Source organism: Xenopus laevis, chromosome 9_10S, assembly GCF_017654675.1.
Source record: "Xenopus laevis strain J_2021 chromosome 9_10S, Xenopus_laevis_v10.1, whole genome shotgun sequence".
Classification (NCBI taxonomy): Eukaryota; Metazoa; Chordata; class Amphibia; order Anura; family Pipidae; genus Xenopus; species Xenopus laevis.
The window spans coordinates 48,169,665-48,195,061 of record NC_054388.1 but is presented as its reverse complement, the minus strand read 5'-3'; the positions used below and the strand labels follow the sequence as shown (position 1 = coordinate 48,195,061).

Here is a 25,397-nt window from a genome sequence, read left to right as displayed (position 1 = left end):
TACTGAGACACATGTGTAAAATGTTTATTTTGTTATTTTTTGCATATTTTCTCTCTTGGTTATTCACTCACTGACTAGAACGCCAGACTTAATTACAAAGTATTGTATAAAAATAATCAAATTTCTAAAAACAGACACTTTGCTCCAACCAACCCTGTAACAGGTATCCAAGTGGCAGAATTACCCTGGGCAGGTGGTTTTGCTACAGACCCACCAAGGGGCAGGCTACTTATTACACAATTTGTGACAGACTCCGACAAACAGAGCAAGGAGGCAGCACGTGTGTAACACAGACACACACAGTTTTACAATCACACACAGTAGTGGCAGGTGCTTTAGTGGAACACAAATAAAGTTAAAATAAATAAGATTGGAAAGTACAATAAGTGCTACAAATCTACCATAAACCCACATGCTGTGGGGCTCCTCTATGTCACAGAGTTTACAATCTAATTAGAAGTAATGGAGACAGTCTGAGACAGTCAGGATGGTCCAGGCTCATATCCATTACAATCTAATATGGAATTGGCTACATTTGGGGAAAATAAAATTGAAGGAGGCCACATGCTCCACAGAGCTTACAATCTATCGGCAGGTAGAGGACATTCTGTATGATGAGAGCGATAGAGACCTCTGCCTTATCTAGAGGACCCGCTGTTTAAAAGAGCTTACATTCTATTAATCCAAGGGGGGCATTTAGAGGAATGAAAGCACTACTAGGGTGTACACAGAATATTAACAATCCTAAAGGCAGTTTGGGTGCATTCAGATCATTATGTTGTTCTATTGAGCTCACACTCTAATAGGAAATTAGAATGCAAAGCTTACAATTTAGGAGACATGCAGGACATCATCACTAGATGGGCAGGTGCTGTTCTGAGCAATGCTCTGTTGCGGTTACAGAAGGAGCTCTGGGTGGGGTAGATTTATTTTATAGATCTACTCAGTACAAAGAATCATGGCGTCCCTCACCCAATTGGAACCCCCTGTTCTTAGCACATACCAGAGACACAGCTGTATTCCTTTAGTTAGACACATGAAAATTCATGGGCAGGATTTCAGTTCTAACAAAAGAATTCCATGTGGTTCCGGCACCACTAGAAACACACAAGGAAATTCATAAGTGAGAACTATTCAGCCTAGTCCTGTCCCAGAGTCCCTGCAGCCCAATAGAACAATTATGATATATTTATTCATGAGTGGCGGTTCTCATTGGTCCTCTCATTATTCCAGTCCAGGTTAATATGCAGCCATTTGTTTAAGGTACTGGGTCCAACAGAAGTACTGCCATGCTTATTTACACTGAGGGTTATCCTAACAGATTCAGAGCACACACACACACAGCGCCATAACTGTGCCAAAATCCCATATACCCTGATGGTACAATACCCCCCTAGTGCTGCCCCAGTCTATAAACAGCTCTTCCGCTTGTGCTAACAAATAAGATACAGGTTTGGGGGAGTGCTGGGGCCCCTGCCTGGGGCAATGGAGTCCGATTGATTTACTCCCAGGGTGCAGAGCAGAATCCTGCTAAAAATAGTCTCTTCTCCTGTTCTCCTCGCTGATGAATGATGGGTTAAACTGTCCGGAGTAAATGCATGAATGGCGTGATCCTGGCAATCCAGTGTAAGGGTACAGCCCATTTCTATCCAGTTCTGGGTTCTGTGGGCCTGGCTGTAAAGTCACACAAAGAATGAATAATTAGTCTCTTTAAATCACAGGTACTGGTGATTGAGGGCACTCAATTTGACACTGGCTCTGCAGAGGGGGACACTTTAGGGCATTGCCTTTGTGCCATGTGGAACAAAAAAGAATAGAATAGAAAGAAAGATAGAAAAAAGTAATAAGAAGGAGCAGACTACACTCATGCAGGCACCCACCCACCCAAGTAGTATGGGGTTGTGTGAGTTCTGACGGAGGCCCTGGGCCCACTTGTACCCCCTTACCTGCCCCACTTACTGAGTAATACACATCGGTCATCTGGAGCAGGTTCTTGGTGCTTCCGTTTTCCTGCATCTCAATGGTCTCGCGGCCCCAGTCGGATGAGCGAGGGCTTTTGCCATACTCTGCGTAAGGCGACATCTGGAATTCCCCGCTCTTAAAGATCAATTTGTTGATATCGTTCTTGTTTTTTCTACAAGAAAAGTTTAATTGGGGTGAGAGGGGTGATAGTGTAGCACTATTTTTGGCACCGCAACATGTGTGGCTTTTATATGGAAACCCTTATCTGCTAGATCGGTAGGATCTTTTCTCTTGAATTCTTGGGACCTGGGGTTTCCGAGAGCTTTCCGTAATTTGGATCAGGATTCCAGATATCAGATCCCATACCCTGGCTTTTATATGGCAGTGCTCACCAATCTTAGGAGTTACATAAATCTGGCATGTTGGTTATTTGCACAACTTGCACTATTGGCCACAACTTTATCACATATACATTAAGCTGTAGATCAGTTATGGGGCAATTGTAATGACATGCCCTTAAAGAGAGAGAGGATATAATAGCACTTGAATTCAAGGAGGTTTACATAATTAGGTTTACATAATTTTGGTGTTTAAAGGGGGGGGGGGGCTGCAATTCTTCAGATTATTAGGCATAAAGAAAACTGCCAGTTTCAGTTTGCAGCACTGTTATATTCAGACACAATTGCAGTTGGTCTGTATCTGTTTAATTCATTCAATGGTTTGTTCTCCTTATCTTCAATGTGGAGTGGAACCTGTTATGTGGTTGCTATGGTGCCATTTACCCTAGCAACAAGGCAGGAGCCTATATGACAGATGAAGAGTGGAGTATCAGCCAGGGATGGACACCAATGAGCAGGGGTTGCTGGGAGTTGTACTGGAAGAGTAGTTGGACACCATCTGTTCACTACACGAGTGCATTAGGCATATAACTTAGTGCTGCTTTTGGTTCTGAAATAAGGCAAATTCTTCCAAACTTTGGGCACATAACGGGCCAAATCTATTTAAAGGGGTGTTTTATCTCCCTACATACCCACCCCACCCCGGGAGGTGCCAGTGTTTATCTTGCAACCAATTCCGGTTGTGTCATTGTGGTGTTATTTCTGGGATATTTTTATCAGGAGAGGAAGTGACCTCATGGCTCTGGCACAATATTGAACTCGCTACCCCACGAGACATTTCCATTGGCCTAGTGACGGAACTTTCCAACGGCTCTGGAATCAGCCGATAAACATAATGGGGTGCTGGGTGACGGGGTTGCACATATGGCACCCTCAGAGCTGCTGATATTGTATCACACATGGTAGATTGTTCAACTCTAGAGACCTGCCCTGCACCTACGCCTGGTACTTGAATCTGTAACAGCTTTAATAACAATTCCAATGTTTTGCCTTGTGGCTGTCCAGTCTGGAATATATACTGCTATCTGCTTGCTAGGGCCCTGCATGAGAGTAAATGTCACAATAAGGGCAGAGACACACACAAAGATTCAGGGAGATTAAGTTGCTGGCGACAAATCGCTTCTTCATCGGACGACTTATCTCCCTACTGCCTTCCCGCCGGCTAGAATCTAAATCATTGGCGGGATGGCACTTTTCCTCGTTAGGCAACTTCGGGCGACTTCGGAAAATGAAGTGCTCTTCTGCCGTTGATTTAGATTCTAGCTTGCGGGTAGGCAGTTCGGGGAGATTAGTCGCCCAAAGAAGACGCGATTAAATCTCCCCGAATCTACTGATCTGTCACTGCCCTAAAGGGGGCTGAACAGAATGAGAGCCAATAAATAGAATCAAATATATCTATCCTCACAATGAATCTGTTCACTGGTTGTCTGTTTACCAAGCTGCTTAGTTACTTCCATTAACATGTTAACTCAATTATAAACTTGCCCTTTATTTTAATCATCTGTCTTATGCTACAGTGTTTAGGAGTCAGAAACAAAAAATATAGACAGACAGACACTGCTTTCAACAGCAATGACATTTACCCAAAACTATATATATAATAAATCGATGTTAGGATGATGCGCAGAATAACATTTTGTTTGGTGGAGATCCCTTTTAACAGGCTCACAATATTTTGCGCATATGACGGACGACTCCCAGTTAAGGGTCTCACAGGGCTTTGACTACCGCAGAAGGAAAATTGGTTCACAATCTGTGGAACTCACCTGCAACATGTCACAGTCAGTGCGATTCCCAGGACCAGTAAGAGCCCCCCTCCTGCAGCCGCAATAATTACTGTAATCAGTTGATATGCTGGAAAACAAAATAGTAAGAATAAGCTCCTTCTTTCTGAACCTGGGCAGTTAAACTATAACAATCACCCAATGCTACAGTAATAGTGCTCAGCTGTAACATATTTATTGTACAAGCAGTAGCAAAACAACTGACACTCAATATAGGCCTGATCCTGCCTTCAGCCTCAGCAGCAACAGCTCCTACACGGTGTACATGGCTACACTAAGGGCAGAGACACACGTGGAGATTTGGGGAGATTAGTCACCCAGCGACAAATCGCCTCTTCTTCAGGCGACTAATCTCCACGCAATGCCTTCCCATCGACTAGAATCTAAATTGCCGGCGGGATGGCACTCACGAAGCTTCACGTGTGTCTCTGGCCTTAAATGTGTGCCCTGGGTATCTGTTGATGAGTATCCACTAATATGCGGAGGTTTCAGCATGACACAGTATTTATATATCTACACACCAGGTTAATCTGGACCCATGTACTGCAAATCTCAATGCTCTGTGAGATGTTGATAAGAGGGGAAATTAGGAAAGATCATTACTTGGGGGTTATCTACAGTGATTTAGATTCAATTTCAATGAATCCAATTCTGCACCAATTGGGGGGGGGGGGGGTAAAGCCCAGCAAGTATAATATGAGCCACTGGAGAGGATTGAAGCTCATTAGGTGATATTTTATTTTAGCACATCCTGCTCAGAGAGTGCCATACACACATTGGCCACTGAGTGTCACAGAAGAGCAGGTTTGAATTTCATCTCTGAGCTCAGAGGCAAATTTTGGCTTTAGACAAATCTTGGGTTAAACTGGATCTCCATGGAACCATTATTAATCAGTGCACGTAACATTACCACATGCCTCAAGGGATTTAGTTCAGTCTGACAGGGATTAAAACAGGGGTGTAACTTCAGAGGAAGAAGACCCTGCAGGGGTCCCAGGAGTGTGAGGCCCTAATGAATGAGCAATTTCAGCACACTGCAGTAGTAAAAGTCAATTTATGAATATTTTGAGGCCCTAAATTGTATTGGGGCCCAGTGGTAGTTACACCACTTGACTTTATTATTATTAGTAGTGGGGTTTGCAGAAAACGCACTTTAGTTATATAGCGAGAGTAGCACTGCCCAACCTATGGTCCTTTGAACAGAACTCCCAGCACACTTCCCACTCTCTGCCTCCCTCGCCCCCCTTAACACCTTCTTTAATGGCATAACCCCTTCTTCTATTAAATTAACCTTATTCTTAACATCTTAACCCATTAACTTCCTTAACAGATTTCCTTTCAGTTTAACCCATTCATGCTTCCAAATTCCTTTCAGCTTAATCAGTTTCCTGCTGCTGCCATAACTCCTGACTTTAACTCTTTTATTCCTAGATGAAATGCTTGCCTTCCAGCTTTATCCTTCACTGACTAACTAAACACTTTTTCTCCAGTGTAATCACCCAATTTCATGAAGGAAAGTGACAGATACAGATAAGAAGGGAATGTGTATCCCCCCACCCCAACTTTCCTGCTTTGCTGCTTCCATGATCCCACAGGCTCCCTGCACCCAGTCTGGGGGATACATATACAGGGGTCAGAGCTGTCAAGTTAAGACAGCAGCCTTGCAGGGGATTGTGGGTGTGTCTCATGGGGGATCTTGCTGTGATGTCACTGTGTAATATGGTGGTGGTGACTCCCAAAACTGACAGAGGAGCTGACAGCTCTGAGGTGTGTCATACTCACGGTTTGAGCAGTTAAAGCCTCCCAGGCCAAAGGGGCATCTGGAAAAAAAACAGAACAAGGGCATGAAAAGGGGTAAAAGAAGGTGCAAAGGTATGGGTATCAAGGTGGGGGTAGGATAAGGGGCTAAAAGAATGGATATCAAGGCAAGATAAGAGGAGTAGTAAAAGGAAGATATAAGAGGGGCGATTAAATGGTAAAAGTCTAATTCTGGGTATTGCAGGCAGGGCCGGATTTACATAGTGGGCGCCCCTGTCCCCTCCCCTTTTATCATCTGGACCGGAGCAATGGGGATTGGCGCACGGGAAATGTAACAAAATGATTGTTTTTGAATCAATGTGGGTGTGGTTGGACAGCATGCCGCCCCCCTAAAATCCTGCCACCCTAGGCCCGGGCCTAGGTGGCCTTTCCACAAATCCGGGCCTGATTGCAGGGTCTCACTCACCTCACACAGCTGCTGTTCACTCGCTGGAATCCATCCTCGCAGGCTGAAGGGATATAGAGTCAGGGAGTCAATCTGTGCATTTTAGACATGACTGCCTTAAAGGGGTTAGTTCACCTTTGAATTAACTTTTGTTATAGAATGGCTAATTCTAAGCATCTTTCTTAATATTTTACATTTTTTTTATAATTTTTAAATTATTTCCCTATTTGCCATCTAAAAATCAAGTGCTCTGTAAAGCGACACGTATTATTATTGCTACTTTTTGCTACTTATCTTTCTTTTCAGGCCCTCTCCTATTCATATTCCAGTCCCTTATTGAAATGAATGCATGGTGTCTAGGGTAATTTGGGCCCTAGCAACCAGACTGCTGAAATTGCAAACTGGAGAGCAGCTGAATAAAAAGCTAAATGACTGAAAAACCACAAATGATAAAAAATAAAAAACAATTGTAAACTGTAGACTAAGAATATCCCTAACGAAAATAACTGCGGCTCTATCCAAAAGTGAAAGCTCCAAAAGTCTAATAATGAACCGAATCTAACCCGGCATAGAACTTGACCTGGATGCGTGGCCCCAGATCCGTTTCTTAAAGGTTCAGCATTAAATTCATTTAAATGAACAATATAAGTGTGGTTCTCACTCACTGATGCAGGAAGTTGGCCCAGGTGCAGCCCCCCAAACCCATAGCTTGGGATGAGATGTAAGGAAATTGTAGAATGAGCACACACTCCTGCAACACCAGGTTGAAAAAAATATCATTCTTTATTCCATATGTTAAAATCAAAAAGTCCTAACACGTTTCGTATCTAAGATACGTAATCATAGGCGCAAGTCTCTCTAGATACGAAACGCGTTAGGACTTTTTGATTTTAACCTGTGGAATAAAGAACGATCTTTTATTCAACCTGGTGCGTGTGCATGCTCATTCTACAATTTCCTCAGAATATCCCTCTCTACATCAGAATAACATTTATTTAAAGACGAACAACCCCTTTAACAGATCACATGGTCCCATGCAAATTAGTTGCAGTGATCCCAGCCCTCCCCTTGGGTTGTAGGCCATGCAAATTAAATTGAATGTGTAGCCATGTTTAAAAAAAAACCAACTCATCTATGTAAGTCACATAAGCCCGTGCCCTATTCACCCTGGCCATGTTCCCTTCAGGCCAGACAGGCCCCTGGCTGCACAACCCCTCTACTTCCCAACTGAATATATTGAGGCAGGTGTTAATTGCTATGTCTGTGCCCCTGTAACTTGCCTCACACCTTAGACACCAAAGATGGCATAATTGGCACAGCTTAGTGCAGGAAGTACAGAGGGTACATATGGACACCATTACCTTAAAAAATAAAATATTAATGGATGGACTTTGCACTTGTACATGTTGGTGAGTGAGCTCTAACATTTCTAACAAGCCCACACAGGACACAGAGAGATGGTGAGTCAGTGTCAGAGATTAGCCAGACCCAGCCAGTGGCAACCCACTAACCTTTGCACGAGTGATCCATTTTGGTATATTTGAAGTATCCAGGTTTGCACTGGCAGATGGCTACACCAGTCACATCGGAACACTCAGTGGTGTCCCTGTCACATTCTGGGGGACTGACGCTGCACAGACCATCGGCTGCAAACAGAATCAGGAAAGTGTTACAACTGTTGTAAAAGGTTTTTATGGGATTCTGGGAGTTATCACACAGTAAGAGCTGGAGGGCTGCAGGAAAACTGAGGCACACACTCTCTTGCCATGATAACTTCATTGTGGATATTACAGAATAAAAAGAGTAAGGGCACACCTATATAGTAAAGCTGGGGGTGCAGCATCAGGTGGCACCCGGGGGAGCTCTCCAGGGCTGATTCGCATGATCTCATGTAGTTCTGCAAGCTCTGCTTGATATCCTTTTTCGTCACATTTGAGGACAATGAGAATACGTTCTGCACGGAGATGAGGATGTGGTTGGTATCGCTGGAAATAAAAACAGACGTCAGGCTAATGCTACAGGCTTATGCTCTAAAGGATTATACATGATAAAAGTACACCCCCCCCCTCTTGCTTAGCCCCAAATGGACAAGCGCAAGCCTTCTACTAAAGAAAATCCCAAAAGCTTTGAATCTTCTCCCTTGCAAAATAAGTACACAAGCTTTCCTTGCAGCAGCATCATTGCCGCCCTGAGACGCCCGTTCTGATGGTGACCCCCTTACACCCGGCAATTACCGTTCGAAGTGCCGGATCAGGCAAAGTGGGGGACCGCATCACTAGTGCGGTAAATCCAACTGCACTCACTGCACTAGCAGAGCCAAAATTCCAATTGAAAAATCTGAATTTTGGCTCTTTCATTTACAGAGCTATCTGCCATCCCATGGCAGAATCGATCCTGCTTATTTGAAGTCATCTAATGTATTGTATCTGCCAGTTCAGCGGCTTCAGGGAGAGGGAGAGAATTGGATCAGACAACTTCCCAGATCTCACACTATTTTTGCCTCCTTAACATGGCGGGTTCACTGTCTCCTAGTAGACTTGGGGCGGGGCAGGTGGGGGGGTTGGTGTGTGTGTGTGATTATAAACTCCACTGGGGTAGGGACTGATGGGAATGTGATAGGAGCCTTAGATTGTAAGTTTCACTGGGGCAGAGACTGATGGGAATGTGATAGGGACCTTAAATTGTAAAAATAGTAATCTGATAGAGACCTTAGATTGTAAGCTCACTGGGGCAGGGACTGGTGGCAATATGATAGGGATCTTCGATTGTAAGTTTGCTGGTGCAGGGACTAATGTGTATGTGATAGGGACCTTAGATTAAAAGCTTCACTGGGGCAGGGACTGACAGGAATGTGATAGGAACATTATTGTAAGCTCACTAGGCCAAGAACAGATGGGAATGTTATAGGGACCTCAGATTGTAAACTCGCTGGTGCAGGGATTTACGGGAATAGGGACCTTAGAGTGACTGATGTGATAGGGACCTTAGATAATAAGATTTAATGGGGCAGGGACTGATGGGAAGAGAACCAAATGGTTTGGGTATTCACAGGCCCTTTATCATCTAGGCATGAAGAGGGGGCAGTTAAAGGAACAGTAACACCAAAAAACATGAAATCAGACTAAAAAGTGAATCTAAAATGAAGATAACGATGTATTCTATAGGTGCATCCCACATGGGTAGACAGGGTCTGCAAGTTTATCAATAGCTTATCGATATATGGCTCTGAACTATCAGGCTTTATCCATGCTATAAAACCAGTGGTTCTGGATGCATAGTTGGTCACAGGGACATAAAGGAGTGATTTTCATGTCTCCACCCATAATGCCTAATGTGAAAGTTAAACTCTCATTTTGGGTATTAAGGCAGTGCTATGTATATGACACAAGGCAAATAAATACATTCTGTTTTGAGAAGGCTTTATGCTGCAATATACTGATAGAAAGTCAGCACCATAATGTAAAGAAATGTGTAGCTGCTGTACTGGTAGGATGCATGGACATGTGTTTATACAGTATAATGTCCTATAATGAAGCTGATTGATACCCCTTCCCTCGAGTCACTACAAAACCACCCACTATGAGAGGTTATTTTTTATTTCATTCTGGGCCCCAAAATCAATTCAAAATTCTTGGCACGAGGAGAGGTATATGTGGGCACATAGTGGTATCCCCACCATCCCCATCTTACCTGCTGTTGGTCACATCTGACTGGTAATACCCGCTCAGACCAGAGAAGGACTTGTTCAGCTGCACAAAGAGAAAGTTTAGATTACAGAAGGTGTTTTAACCTGTGAGATTGCTTGTCACATAATGACACTGTGCTGCACTGAGCAAGACTGCCTGCTACTGAATGACACTATCTTTTGTGAGAGAGACTGCCACATAATGAGACATTGCCAGAGTAGGGCCTAGAGATTGGGACTCAGACTGTACTCACCAAGTGCACTATCACCTCCTCAATCTGCTGCACCTCTCTGTATCTGCCCATCGTCCCATTTAGAAAATTTCTTGGCACTTTGATGTGTCCGAGGAAAGTCCGTGCTGTCGGTGGATAGAGAGATAGAGAGAGGGAGGTGGAGGTGAGACTGATCCCATTAAATGCATTCTGTTGTTTTCCACTCAAGTGACAGTGGAATAAATATACACATACAGGTATGGGATCTATTACCCAGAAAACTGGTTTCCTGAAAGTTCTGAAATACAGGAAATAGACAATGTTTTTTGCTATCGCACAACCCTTCAAATAAATAGAGATTTCTGGTGCGCTAAGGTAGAGGCTCGGCCACCTCAACTCCAATATCAGGCAAAGAAATCCAGAGGCACACAGACTGCTGCAAGCAAGGAACACCTTGCAAGTTTAATGCGGTAGATGCAACGTTTCGGGGACACTCCCCTTTGTCAATGCTTGAATGTCCCCAAAACGTTGCATCTGCCGCATTAAACTTGTAAGGTGTTCCTTGCTTGCAGCAGTCTGTGTGCCTCTGGATTTCTTTGCCTGAAATACAGGAAAGCCATCTCAACAGACTCCATTTTGATCACACAAATCAATTTTTTTTCAAGGATATCCCCTTTCTCTGTAATAATACAAAAGTACCTTGTACATGTACATGTATGTTTTTATTTATCATTATTAGAGCCAAAATAATCCTATTCGGTTTATTTAATATTTCAAAGGTTATTTAGTAGATTTACAGTATAGAGATCCAAATTAGGGATAGATCCCTTATCCGAAAAATCCCAGGCCCCAAGCATTCTGGATAACAGGTCCCATACCTTTAGTGCCTGTATCACTAATATGTGTAATAAAATGTAACAGTTTATAGCCTTCCTTGATTTTCTTACCCAAAACACATCCGGTTTCTTTTTCCAAGAAAGATCCAAGAGGACAATGGCAGCTGAAAGACCCTCTCTTATTAATGCAAGATATCTGGGTAGGACAGGGGTCGGTGAGACACTCATCAACATCTGGGCAAAGAATGGGAAAATAGTTACAAACATACAGGCCTGGAACCAACTCAAAGACACAATCTGAACAACCAAGTTCCTCACTCCCCTATTCATATCCACCACTAATACACTGAATGTCACAATTCCATTTTCTATAGAGCCCATATAAAAATACTTTGTTCCTCACAGAGAGATATTCTTCTCCACATCAGGACAAGGCTCCAGCTCATGTAATATTACTGCATGAGAAGGGGCTCATTTATCAACACTGGGCAAATTTGCCCATGGGCAGTTACCCATAACAACCAATCAGTGAATAGCTTTTTAAAGCCAGCTGCAAGTAGAACAATGAATGCAGCAATATGATTGGTTGCCATGAGTTACTGCCCATGGGCAAATTTGCCCGGTGTTGATAAATGACCCCCCAGGGTCTCCATCAGGGTGCAATAGTCGGGTGTCCTGTGGCAGAGGAGGCCCCAAGATACTTAAGAGTGTTATTTGCTGGCTGTGAAGGGGCAGGGCTTATGTGAGAGTGGGCAGTTTGGGGGTGGAATTTTGGATTGGTTCAAGCATAACAGTAACTTTCTGGGGTGGGACTTTCCATTGGGTTCCTTATCCGCTTGTTCATGGACTCTCTTACCAAGGGCTCAGATACCCAATGGGCTAACACTAAAAGCCCTAATACCGGAGAGTCCTGCAAAAAAGTAGAATTGTGATTTCTGCACACAGGGCAACAACCTCAGGCTCTAGTCTTACCTGTGGCACAATGCTCTCCCTGCCAGCCTGATGGGCATTCACACTTATAGCTGTTATGGCCGAGTTCCACACAGTGCCCTCCATTCTGACAAGGGTTAGATAAACAATGACCACCTGGAAAACACAAGGCATCAACAGGACAACTCCTTTCCAAGTGCTCCTGCCCAATGTAAATAAATGCCAGTCAATGCTGTGCTGTACCTTTCTCTGCTGGTGATATGATCCTGGAGAAAGTGAACACTGGTGATTTAGGTGTTGTAGTGGTGGAAGATTTCACTGTCAGTATGTGTGATGGGCTTGTAGCTTGGTCTATGCTACTTTGGGGTTTGGTGGTGCCAACTGTGCTGGTCCTTAAATCCATCGCTAACGTAAAGATATTTGGATTCATTTTAGTTGTTATTGATGTCAGAACTTGCCTGTTGGGATCATCTTGGGTAAAGTGGAAATTACTTGACTCTGTAGTGTGGACATCAGAATGGGGAAGTTCTTGTGTACTGTGATGGATTGGTGGTGGGAGCAGATCACTAGACATTGTTGTGGATGGAGCAGGATCAGTTGATTGAGCAGCAGTTTCAACTGAAGTAGCGCTGACTGTCTGTAGCGTCTCAGTTGACATTGTTGATACACTTCCATCCACTGGTTTTGAAGTCTCCACCAATATGTTGTCTGCTACTGAGACAGTTGGGTTATTTGTAATTTCTCGTGAGTCTGTTCCAACAAACACTGTTCTGGCAGAATCTGTTATGGTTCTATGGGGCTGAATGGTTTGATTGATGAGATAAGTCACCAAAGTGGCAGCGGCTGTAGAGAACTCTGAAAACTGATTAGTTGTGAGAGGCATGCTGGTTACTTCTGTGCCCGCTGTAGTCGATGAGGGGGCTGGCAGAGATGCAGATAATGTGGACGTTGGAGACAGAGAAATGTAGGAAGTTGTGGAGAAAGTAGCAGAAGAAATCTCTGAAAGAGAAGGTGAGAGTGAAGAAGAGGGCTGCTCTGATAGAATTGGGGATGAAGAAAAGATATCTGGTGAAGAAGGTTGCGAGGACTTTGTGGATAGAGAGATGAAATGTGTTGCAGGAGATGAAATCAACACTGCAAAAGGAGCTAAAGGTGATAACATGGATGACGAAGGCTCAGACTGAAGAAGAGACAATTTTGAAGCTGATGGTCTGTTGGAAATTGATACAAATGTGGATGGATTATTGGTTGGAACATCTGTTTTGTGTGGAGCTGTGACAGGGATGCTGGTAAAGGTAACAGAAGTATATGAGGCATGGTGACTGGTGGCAGATGAGAAGGTGGGTGCTCCATATGAAGGTGTTTGCAGAGGGTAATTGCCAGGAGAAAAGGTTCCAGAATTAGATGCAGTAATAACATTTTGGGTTGTGATGATCAGGTCCATTGTTGCATTGTCAGGCTCTTGTGTTCTGCTTGTAGACAATAGATCTGAGTTGCTACTCTTCAAGGCTGTTATCCCAGATATTGTGATTTCAGGATCCTGTGTTGTGATGGTGCTGTTTTTGGTTACATCGTTGGATTCCTGGACTGATGTTTCAGAGTTTGGGGCAGGAATGATCTCTGTGTTTTGGGTCCAGTTACCAGACCAAGTTGTTTTGCCTGAGTCCTGCAATGTGACCTTGGAGTTGTGTAAATCTTGGGTAGTGTTGCTATTGTCCCATGCAGGGGTGCCAGAATATTGTGTGGCAAAGCCCTCGTCGTGTCTTGTTGTGTCCACCTGCCCACCTTGGTTCTCGAGGAATCTGGGCTCTGTAGCAGTTTTATACGTATTGGGGATCTCTGTGATATCGCCCGACCCATTGGGGTTAGTTAATGATAACAAAGTCCGGGTCAAGGTGGATGAGCGGTACAGTGTGGTGTCTGTATGGGGAGTCCTCTTACGGACATGTTGCTTTGTTACTGATTTTAGGACAACTTCAGTGGCTGAAAAACAAATTAAGCATAAAATAAGAAACCAATTCCATTACAAGGCATTCTGCAGCCCAGACCCAAATCCCAAAATAGACAAAATGTTCACAGTAACTCTGGCACCCAGACATTCATTCACTTACACAATTAACGGATGCCCCTACCTTATGCTCCCATGGAACTAGCCAGGAAATGCCCTGCAGCCAAACCGGGCAAAAACATCATGTTGTGTTGTTTTTCTTACTTGAACATGAAGAAAGGCGGCACTCCAGTTAAAAAGGTGGTTTATTGCAACAGGTCACCGACCAAAAATCGCCTGAAATGTTTCGCTAGTACCTCCCTTACTTATTCATAGGCTTACAAATTCATACATGTCACTTCCTTAAGTAGGCCTTACAACAGCGGCCCCTTCAGGAACTACACAAAATTGCAGTGCCCATAAATGTCCACTACCCTATGTATCCATACATGTGTAAATCCCCAACAATTAAAAAACTCTTTATTAATCCATAGTAAAATCCCTTAGAAAAGTTAAAACAACCACAGAAGTTTAAAGAACCCTTTCTACTGAGTTGATTAGCTGAGAATGTTCCTTTGGACTACAATATGGGGCTATAAATTAATTAATATTCAGTGTTAATAGGAAAAGGGGTAAAATACATATTAGCAAGGAGGACTACAAGCAGCACACATATGTATACAATAAACATATATATATATAAACTATCCCATACTGGCTATATTGTTAACCAAGTGATATAGTTTTTCTTACCCAAGGTGCAAAAAAATTCCATGAATTTCCAAGAAGAGTTGAATGGGCATAATAAAACACTAGGAACCACTGCTGCACTGATAATATTAGGCATCTGTGGTTTTTCAAACATGCATTCAGGTCACCATAGTCACTTGACTTTCCTGCTGATTTGACTCCTGTCTGCTCCAATATGCAGCTCATGCTACTGGGAAAAAGATATTTGTTGCTGACACCTATTAGTCTACTCAAGGGAAACTTAATGAGATACTGGCACCAGAAAATAACCTTTTTTTATATCTATCATAACATTGTCTTTGAATCTATTTATAATTTTTCTATAAAAGTATTTCACTGATGCATCGGGTCGGGTACCTACAATATGATGGGGACTCGGGTGGATTATTCTTCATTTTCCCAGTGTGCCGGTGCACCACGTGTACCTGATCCTCTGCAGTGGGGGCTAAAGGTGGCCACTGCAGGGGAAACAGCGAAAAATCCTAAAAAGCGTCCTAATGGTTGAAAACACTCGTGACGTCACTTCCGTCAGAGAGATGAACACTGCAGGGAGCAGGTCGGGTGAAAATTTGTTGCCAAGGCGGGTAAGCTGTTCCGATCAGGCTTGGGGAAAGTGGGTAGGGGTTGGGTGCAGGTTTTAAAAAGCAGACCCGTGCAGGTCTCTACTCCAAGTAACACTTATGAAAGCAGAACTATCAGCGAAAAACTATCAACATGACCAATAGGCAACTTTTCATGTAGATTAATATTTTGAAAAGAAACTTGTTAGTGTCAGTATCGCTTTAAAAGGTTGGGTGAGAAGAGGGGCTCTCTATGTCTTCAGTGGCCACTCTAAGTGTTTGCCCCATCAGGGACCTTTTGAGAGGGTTGCATACCGTATATATGCATTCTGTTTCAAGCAGAACACAATCTCTGTATTTAAGGCAAAGCAAACCAGGCCACAATACTCTGGAAACATCCCTGGCAGAGCCAGCAAACATACCAAGTCTATGGCAATTTCTGCTGCTATGTTACTCTCTCCATCATTCTCCACTGTTGCTATATTACCCCTCCTATACAGTACCTGTTATACTGCAATCTTTCTACCTAAAGTGCTGCTATGAGGGGCCCACACTTTGCAGGGCCTTGGACATTCACTACTATGTGTCCCTCCTAAAGGAAACTCAGAAGACATCCCTTTACTGTATATAAAGCCCTAAGCCCTGTTGTAACACCCTAATAATCTCATTCCACAGAGTGAACGTAACATCCAGGCCCAGTTTGGATTAACCACCCCCCCAACCCAATTCCTTATGTTTCATATGCATAAAGGTCCCTCGATATTACCCTGTACAAATGCCCTGCCCTTAATTGAGACCCAGTAAGCAGACGCACAATCCCCCCATCTCCCCCTCTCTCTGAGCGGATTGAGGGAATGTTTGGAAGCTCTGGCTGCGGATATCAGGATTTTGGGTGGAGTGGAATTGGCAGGGAAAGGAATTTGAGTGAACAAAGGCGGCGGCCAGTATCTAGAGAGTCCGAGGCTCCCAGGGACCTGAGTCTTTCCTTCCTAGTGACGAGTCCAACCCCTCCCAGCCCCGCGCCAGGAACACTGTGACCTGCCTTATCTGAGGCCCTTCTATTGTCTAGACAGGAGACACCGTCCCCTCCAGGCCTTATAAACATCCTACCTCCGGATTAGGGAGCATGCCTGGCATTACATGGGGATAAATCACAAACACCCAGATTAGGAACCCACTAGTGCCCCCCTCCATTCATCCTAGTTCTACAGCAGCTGCCTTTGCAGGAAGGTTCTACCATGTATCTACTACTCAGCATCAGGGTGGTAGGTCAAGATGGAGATAGTAGGACAAGATTGAGACAGCAGGGCAAAATGAAGACAACAGTAACTGTTGGAGACAGTAGTAGAGACAGTGGAGGTAGTGTCAGTGAGGCAAGATTTAGACAGTAGGTAGAGATGGAGTAAGTTGGACAAAAAGGAGACAGTAGGGTAAATTGGAGACAGTAGGGCAAGATGGAGATAAGGGCAAGACTAAAAGGAGCACTTCTATATCTGATTTGCCCCTCCTTCAGCCCTTTAATTGTAAAAGCACCAGCACCCAAGGAGAGCTAAAGGGATAAAGTCCTACTTGAGACAAATAAAGGGGACCCACAGACTTTGATTTATATATATAGTATAGACCCTGCAACAACTTATTGAGGGTTAAGTTGCTCTGATCACGTTCCCTCCCTAACTCTGTGCCTGGAACTCAAACCCCAAATGACCAAACTGGTGCCAGAAAATCCTACAAAAAATCCCTTCATACAGACAGATTGGCTCTAACCCCAACCATATCAAACTGTCACATGTGAAGTATGTGTGTACATGTAACTCTAAGTGTCGGTATGTGTCACTGCTCTGGGTTCAGTCCCGTGTATAAGGGTGCAGGGCAGGGAAAATATTACACCCCCTCCTGTCCCCACTGTCACCCTGTTGCCTGTTTCACATACTGGGTGTTACCAGGAAATTCCAGCACAAATCTCCCATCGCTCTGCACAGAGCCGGTTTCTCTGATAAGAATCCATCAAGGCTGGAGGGAAAGTCTTTCCCAATGCTCAAAGCACCATCAGTTCTTCAGCACCAGACCCACAACTTGCATGCAGTGTATAAAGAGGCATTCTGCTGGCCAAGGTTGCATGCTGGGAGATGTGGATTATAAAAGGGTCTGTTTCTCAGAATGGAATTAATGTAATTTATATACATTAATGTTTTCTACAGGGCTGCAACAGAACAGCGCCACCATTTGGCCTGCGGATGAGGGACTGCTGGGTGACACAGAATGTCATTTCCCATAGTCTCAGCCAATATTTATTCATTCCCTGAAATAATATTATTTGTCTTAACTATATCAATGTCTCTGTCATCTGGAACCCTTGAGACCCCAGAATTTTGCACCACTGAGCTAATACCTTTATACACTGTATATAGGCCTCTAAATCCTGGGCCCCCAGCATTAGCACAGCAGAGGCCACAGCTGTATATACTGTACATACATGTTTAAAGACAAGGTGCAGACCAGCTGGGTCCAAAGGGACCCCAGGTGGGAATTTAGTTCTACTGAGGAGCACAGAGAGTTCCAGTGTTGGATCTGCTTCTCTCCTGACATTAAATATGGCCCCACAGCTGCTCCTGCTCTTTGTATCATTAAATTGGGGGGGTTTAGGATGACATGACCCTTCTGTGTTGAGATCAGATATTGGGGCTGATTAAGGAAATCCTTGTTCATTCAGAGAGAAATTGGTCATTGTATGAGAGTGATGTAATACTGGCAGAGTGATGTAACATTGTATCCGTGTAAGGTGATATTATATCCATGGGGTGGGACGCTGAATCTTTTTAACACTCCTGTGATCTCCCAGGCTTTGGGGGGAAGGGGTTTGGAAGCTGCCATCAGGCCACTAAGTGAGATGAACCCGCATAAAAGCAACACAGAGGGGGCAGTGATAGTGTTACATGCAGCCCCAAGTTCCTTGAGAGGTGCCATTGTCAGGCCCAAGCACAGTATTCAGGTCACTGCCTCCCTCAGAACACAAAAGGACAACACCACAATGGCACCTCTGTATTCCGTACCATCAGGTAAACCGAGACCCCTGAGAGGAAATGTATAACCTCCTCCCCAATCTGTATCTAGGGGCACCTGCACCTACCACCTGTCATTACCCCCCACTGTAATGAATCCTGATACCCCTCCAGAGGCAATTTATTCTGTGTATGGAAAAACACAATGGATTATAGATAGAGAGAGCTGAGATTAGGTAGATATTGCTAGTTACAGATAGATGATAGATAGATAGATAGATAGATAGATAGATAGATAGATAGATAGATAGACATAGATAATTGATAGATAGACATAGATAATTGGTAGATAGATGATAGATAATTGATAGATGATAGCTAGACAGACAGACAGACAGACAGACAGACAGACAGACAGACAGACAGACAGACAGACAGACAGACAGACAGATAGATAGATAGATAGATAGATAGATAGATAGATAGATAGACAGACAGATAGCTAGATTGATAGATAAATATAGACATAGATAATTGATAGATAGATAGATAGATAGATAGATAGATAGATGACAAACAGATAAATGATAGATTGATAATAGACAGATATATTGATAGATAAATAGATAGATGGACAGATGATAGATAGATGATAGATGATAGATAGATAGATAGATAGATAGATAGATAGATAGATAGATAGATAGATAGATAGATAGATAGATATAGATAATTGATATGCAGACAGAGAGATAGATGATAGATAATAATTGATAGACCAGAACAAACAGACAGATAGTACAGTGAATGTATCCTATGAAGGGGAGGAGAGTTATGCAGTGCTTGGGGATTTTCTGCCCCAGCTTAGGGATATGAGTAGACTTAGGCCTGTTCCACTGAGGGGGGTGTAACAGATGCATCACTTGTGTAAGAGGATTAAGCCCATCTGCCCCAGCTCAGTGGCACTTGCACAGAGACAATTGAGCTTGTGTGCCCACCTGCCACAGGGATCAGTGCAAATTCCAATATCACAAGTGTAACCAGCTGTGTAACCCTATCCCTGGCACCTGCCTGAAAGTCAGAGCCACAGCCACAGAATGGGAGCCTGTGATCCTGCACCCGCAGTCACCAACTAAGTACATGCCAGAGCCCATTGGCACAGCAGGTGCAGCCCTACGGCCAAAGGCACAACCCACCCTTTCAGTAAGATGGGAATTACACTCATTTCCAGTGGCCAGCAATGCTGTCCCCCAGAGGTGGGTTGCTTTTTAGAGGACGAATGTTGATAAACAATGGCGTTTTGACGGACTTGTACTGAACATGAAGACATTTGGCACAGGCTCAGGGGACCGGGGGTCAATTCCAGATGCAAGTCGCTAAATCTTCCTGCTCCACAGGCAAAAACCTAGAGTGTAAGCTCTGTGCAATATGCAATGTACAGTGTGCAATGACTAGTACCAAATAATTAGCAGAATAATCGTTTTAAAAAAATATGGTGGGGGTGATGTAATAAACACTAAGTTAGCAATCAATCTGCAGCTAGCATTTACTGTTTTTTGTTTAAGGGTAAGCATCTCATTGTTATGGTTATTGCGCTTTAGCAAATGTAGTACCTTTAAGTAGATATAGGGCAGACCGCCCAAGCGGGTGGCCTATAAAATGCCACAACCTCATGTTATAAGACCATTAGCAGAAATTCTGGTTGGCTGATGGAGTAGTTGGTATGTGGGTGGGGCTGCATGCTACACTACTAAAAACAAATGAATAGATTGGATGAGCAATACTATATTTGTGAGGCCTATGCATCCCTACAACCTCAGTATGACCAACTAGAGAAGCCATACATAATGATGTCACAATGGCATCACCTGCACCCCATTGTTACAGAGACCTAAAAAGGATTGTTAGCTTATAGGTTGTAATCTTTTTAATTGCAAAGATCTGGACAGGGGGCATGTGAATCAGCAGCCGCCAGCCAGGCTGCACTATTTCAAATCCTATGGTTATGTGTCTTCCACTGTCCGGAATTGAGCCAGACAGCCCAGTTTTTGGGAGGGCTGTCCAGGTCAAAATTTGGAAGACCGGGCAGGATTCCCTAAGATTGACAATGTGATTGGCCAGTCGCCACCCCCATGCCTTCATTAGCCGCCCCCCACCCAGAGCTCCCACCCTACCTTACGCCATCCTTGGTGAAACTAGGAAATGCTCCCCCCCCAACCAAAGAATTTGTTCTCTTATAAAAGTGAAGGGCTTAGAGGGTATGTGTACTGTATAATGTACAAGGAAATGTCACCAACAGCATATGATGGAATTCTTTACCTGCACTCAGGGATTCCCTACCAAGAGGTGACTGAATGATTCATTGGTGGGGAGGAAAAAGGATACAACCATCAGCATAGAAAAGGTTAGGTAATGAAGCAATGTATATGACAATACTGCTTTTGCATAAACAAAACAATAGTTGTGTATAATGATGACAGAGCAAAATTAAAGGAATTATACTAAGACACATGGGATATTGACTTCTGGTGATAACCCACAAGACTAAGAATTTTGACAACAAAGGGATGCCCCGGCCAGGATCTTTAGGGGACAACAAAAAAAAACTTGACACTAAAGGTAAAGTTGATGACAGCAACAAACAAGATAGAGACACTGGGGCAAGATAGAGACAGTACTGCAAGAAGAAGACAGCAAGGCAAAATGGAGAAGGCAGAGCAAGACAGAAAGTATGGTGAAATAGAGACAGTATGTCAGTATGTAGACAGTTGGGCAAGATGGACAAAGCAGAGCAAGATTGAGACAGTAGGGCAAGATGGACACAGTAGGGCAAGATGGAGAAAGTAGCTACAGATGGGAGCACAAGGGCAAGATGGGGAAAGTAGGGAAAGATGTAGACAGTATGGTCAGGATGTAGACCATAGGGCAAGATGGAGACAAACGGCAGAGCAATATCGAAACAGTTGGACAAGATGGAGACAGTAGGGCAAGAAGGAGACTGTAGCACAAGATGGAGATTGTAGGACAAGATGGAGACAGTAGGACAAGATGGAGACAGAATGTCAGTATTTAGACAGTAGGGCAAGATGAAGACAGCAGAGCAATATGGCTGTGTAGACAACAGGGCAGTAATAATAGATGGGGACAGTAGAGTGAGGAATATGTTGCCCATAACATGAGTGGCATTCCTACTGTCACTAAAGGTGGCCATAGACACAAAGATCCTATCGTACGAATCGAGGATTCGTACGATTTTCAGACTGTGTGTGGAGAGTCCCGACATTTTTCGTCCTGCGGAGATCAGTCGTTTGGTCGATCAGACAGGTTTGATTTTGTCCCTAACGATCCAGCAGGAGCCCATTGTGCTCTCATCGTAATCTGATCGTTCGGCCATAGGGCCGAACATTCAGATTACCCCCAATATAGCCATGCTGGTTAGTGGCATATCGGGGAAAGATCGGCTCGTTTGGCGATGTCGCCAAACGAGCGGATCTTTTTGTCTATGGCCACCTTAATGTACCACTCCTAGTGCCACTCAGTCTGCAAGATTTAGACAGTAGTGATATATGAAGAGAGTAGGGCAAGTTAGTGAGAGCTGAAGTTCAGGGCAGGATGGTGACCATAAGACTGTAGTTTAGTGCTGAACTGTACTACTGTATAACTCCCACCTCCACACTGCAGAGTTGCTCACCTGAGGGTCTCTCCCAGTCAGTGTGCAGGTAGTTCTGCCCTGTCCAGTCTAATTCTGACCCAGAGGGGATGTGGGACTCTGTCTGAGGTTCTGGCTGGTCCATGTGTGCAGTCTTGGGGTTAACAGTACCAGGTTCTGGTGAAGCAAAACTGTCAGTCGACTCCAAGACATCTCCGGACCTGCTGGGAATATTGTTTGGTTCCTTATTCCATGTTGGTTCCGATGCAGGTGCCATGAGTTGGTTTGCACTTTGTCTCCAAGACATGTGGGTGCCAGATCCCTTAAACCCCGCTGGCAGGTGAGTTTCTGGTAAGTTGAGGGATCCACTCTCTGCTAGTTCAGACTGACTGATGGTTCTGGATGATTCCGATTGTCTGTGGGTCCCAGTGGCTCCCTGTTTTGTTGGCTTATGGGTCTCAGGTTCTGGCTGGCTCCAGTGCCCCCTTGGGGTCCATGTTACTGATCCCCCTGGTTCAGATGCGATGTCGGTCCGCGTGAGGTTGGGTCCAGGGGTCACACTGGGTGGTGTCCCGGTGGATGAGGTCCAGACTGTGTGCGGACGGACCGGTGCCCAGAGGACAGAGAGCAGCAGTGCAGCCCGGAGCGTGAGCCCAGGGAACATTGTGTGGGAGCAGCCGGAGGGGACTGGGATCTCCCCAGAGCGGAGCCAGGAGGGAACAGCATGGAGCGGCCGCTCGGCTCGGATTGACCTGTGGGGCGGAGAGACGGGGGGCGGGGGAGGAAGAGCCGGCCTACTGGGGGGAGCCTTCTTACTGGGGAGACAGTCAACTACCGGGGGACAATAGAGCCTGTGGCACAGCTGCTGCCTATCTTGGGATATAAATATAACCTGACTATAACAAGGCGCTATTGTCACTGTACATTATGTGTATATTATTGGGCTGATCCGCTAGGAAGAAACAAGTGGCAGATCCATAGCATTACTGGGGGGGGGGGGGGGGTGAGCAACTGTATGGAAAGCAATCCTTGGGGTCAGTGAGTGCAGAGGGCTCCTGAGATATGTGGCCAAATGGGACAATTTCTGTAGCTGTAGATGTTTAGTGGGGCCCTAAATTGTTTTGCTGTGGGGCCCAGGCCAGTAACCTGCACTTGCACCACTGACTCACTACCTACTACTTCACCAATGACTTTCCACTTTCCATGTGTGACCGTTTTTCTAATATTGAAGTGTAAAGAGTCATTTTTCACCTTCTGAAGCAGCTCTGGGGGGGTCGCCAACCCTGCAAACTGTTCTCAATTGATACATTTAGTTGATACATTTCTTATCCTTGTCCCTGCTGAGCAGAATCTCTGAGTTTCATTACAGGCAGCTGTAAGAATTGATACAATAGTTGCTGAGATGCTGCTGAGAAATGTATCAACTCAATGTTGCAAAATTGTAACAGTTTAGAGTCTGCGCCTGAATTACTGAGCTGCCAGACTCAAACACCGGAGACACATTCAACTTTAAACTTAGATTTTGGAAAAACAGTAAAAAAATAAATAATGGAATGTAATTGAAAAAAAGTCTTTATTTCTGGGGAACAATCTAAAAACAACTGAATTGAAAAAAGTGTTTTGAAGGTGAACAACTCCTTTAACCCTCTTCTCTGACAAGTTTTCCACCTTGTGCAATTTACTCCTGCTTGTGCAATATGGCGCTATAGCACTCCTGTGAGGATTTACTGTTGGCCAACATAACCACCCTGAGTGTTTTGCTTCATTTCTGTAACTTGGCTCCACCCCTGGGATACTTATTTCCAATACGCAACGCTTATGGCACATGCTACTAACAAGTCTATCTGTAGATTGCACTGGTATGAGGAGAAGAGAAAGTTTAGGGATTTTGTTCAGCTATTACTTAATATTTCTTATACACTGGATTTCCTGCAGGAGAAATCATTTTATTAACAGCCCTTCACAAAGAGGGGCTTAGTATCACTGTATGGTGCAGCATGGTCTGTGGTACAGATATTTCTCATAAAATGCCGCAATTTCCCCCTATGGGTCACAGTGTTTTTGTCAGTGGAGAGGGAAGGCGTCACCACAAACTGCTCTTTTGGGCAGGGCTTCCTGGGGAGGAAAGAAAGTGTTGGGTCTGTAACAATATGCAACATGGCAGCAACAGCTGTGCATCAGAGTTACTACACAATGTACAGAACAATATTGCATATCATCCATTCACTGAACCTACATGCATAGTGTCCATGCCCCTTGGCGGATCCAGGCAAAGAAGCTGAAATTTGCAGCAGCCCCTGTTAAATTAGAAGCCAATCAAAACTGGTCTTTTCATAGTCATCATCAGTTATTTCTCACCCCCCGCTGGAAGTTCCTTGAATGGGTTCAGATGGCCTTTTCTATTTGGGATTTGAGGACTCCTAAGAGTATTTTTAAGTCATAGTATCAGCTGAACTGACTGCAGGAGATACTGAGTGATCTGCATGTTCTGCCAACTGATGAAAGATCTCTGTCTTTATCTAAAATTGTTCCCAAATCTGCCCATAATGCTAAGTAACTCATCCTCTCTACCACTCTAGGCCACTGAGGCCTGGAACCACTACTCCTCAGACCCAAGCCATGTCCTCATTTTTGAATCCTCCTCTGCTACAGGGCCACTAACTGGACACTTCTCTTTACCTCCCTGGTGGTGGCCTTGGGGATACCTGTAGACCAAATGTGATTGCCCTTTGTGTTAGATCCCAAAGGGCCACAGCAAACAGCTATATTGCAGAATCTTCCAGAATGTGCACTTACCTGGATTAAGGCCGGGGTTCACTCTGCTAATGTAGAGGTACAAAATTATTGCTACACCAAGGTTAGCAAAGGGCATAAATCCACTGGTTCACAAAAATGATTACAATCGAAAGGATTGCCTGTTGCAGAGAGTAAATAGTGGTGCGCCAGGTAAGTGTTTCAGTTCTGGGAATCTCTGCCCCATACCCTCAGGCTCATCACTTGAAGGAGTCCTGTAATTCACTTACCTTAAATGTTCTGGGAATATTATGGCATATTGCGAGCACACAGTAAGCTATACCTTCATACTGGACACTTAGGGAAACAATATGACACTACGTATACATTAAATATCAGGGAAGCAATGTTCTGGGGGCACAATAAGTTATACCCTGATACTGTACTGTCTAAGGGAAACAATTTGGCACCTTATACCCATATGTATAAATACAAATATACAGAGAAGGAATGTTTTGGGATCACAATACCCTTATCCTGTATGGTCTGGATCCTACTTGTATGCATATGAAAAACTTTTAAGAACCACTCATATCCTCATTAACACTGCTCTAGAAATGGGGCTCAGCCACAGAATTCCTCAATAAAAGACAAAGGCAACCCACTGATTGCAGAACTCTGGGACCTTTTGTGCACTTTGGAATCTGTA

General features: G+C 44.2%; 1 protein-coding gene across 2 annotated transcripts; it reads right to left on the bottom strand.

The window, feature by feature from the left end:
• Window positions 1–22,720, bottom strand: heg1.S (heart development protein with EGF-like domains 1 S homeolog). 2 transcript variants are annotated; one of them, XM_018238656.2, is made up of 13 exons: window positions 21,998–22,720; window positions 12,254–13,993; window positions 12,053–12,166; window positions 11,192–11,314; window positions 10,287–10,390; window positions 10,038–10,096; window positions 8,163–8,332; window positions 7,859–7,993; window positions 6,369–6,411; window positions 5,927–5,964; window positions 4,127–4,214; window positions 1,947–2,134; window positions 1–1,674 (listed from the first exon to the last, which is right to left on the bottom strand). In XM_018238656.2, the coding sequence occupies exons 1-13, from the start codon at window positions 22,617–22,619 to the stop codon at window positions 1,646–1,648; spliced, it is 3,453 nt and encodes a 1,150-aa protein (XP_018094145.1). In that variant the 5' UTR covers window positions 22,620–22,720; the 3' UTR covers window positions 1–1,645. The 2 variants fall into 2 exon arrangements, with proteins under 2 accessions (XP_018094145.1, XP_018094144.1); XM_018238655.2 differs by having other exon boundaries at window positions 1,960–2,134.
• Between the last annotated feature and the right edge of the window lie 2,677 nt (window positions 22,721–25,397).

Coding starts and splice junctions, on each gene's coding strand:
- heg1.S (XM_018238655.2), bottom strand. CDS start 22,619: ATGTTCCCTGGGCTCACGCTCCGGGCTGCACTGCTGCTCTCTGTCCTC. Junction 13,994..21,997: donor TGACTGGGAGAGACCCTCAG/GTGAGCAACTCT, acceptor TTTGTTTTTCAG/CCACTGAAGTTGTCCTAAAA. Junction 11,315..12,052: donor GGGAGAGCATTGTGCCACAG/GTAAGACTAGAG, acceptor TTCTTTGCCCAG/ATGTTGATGAGTGTCTCACC.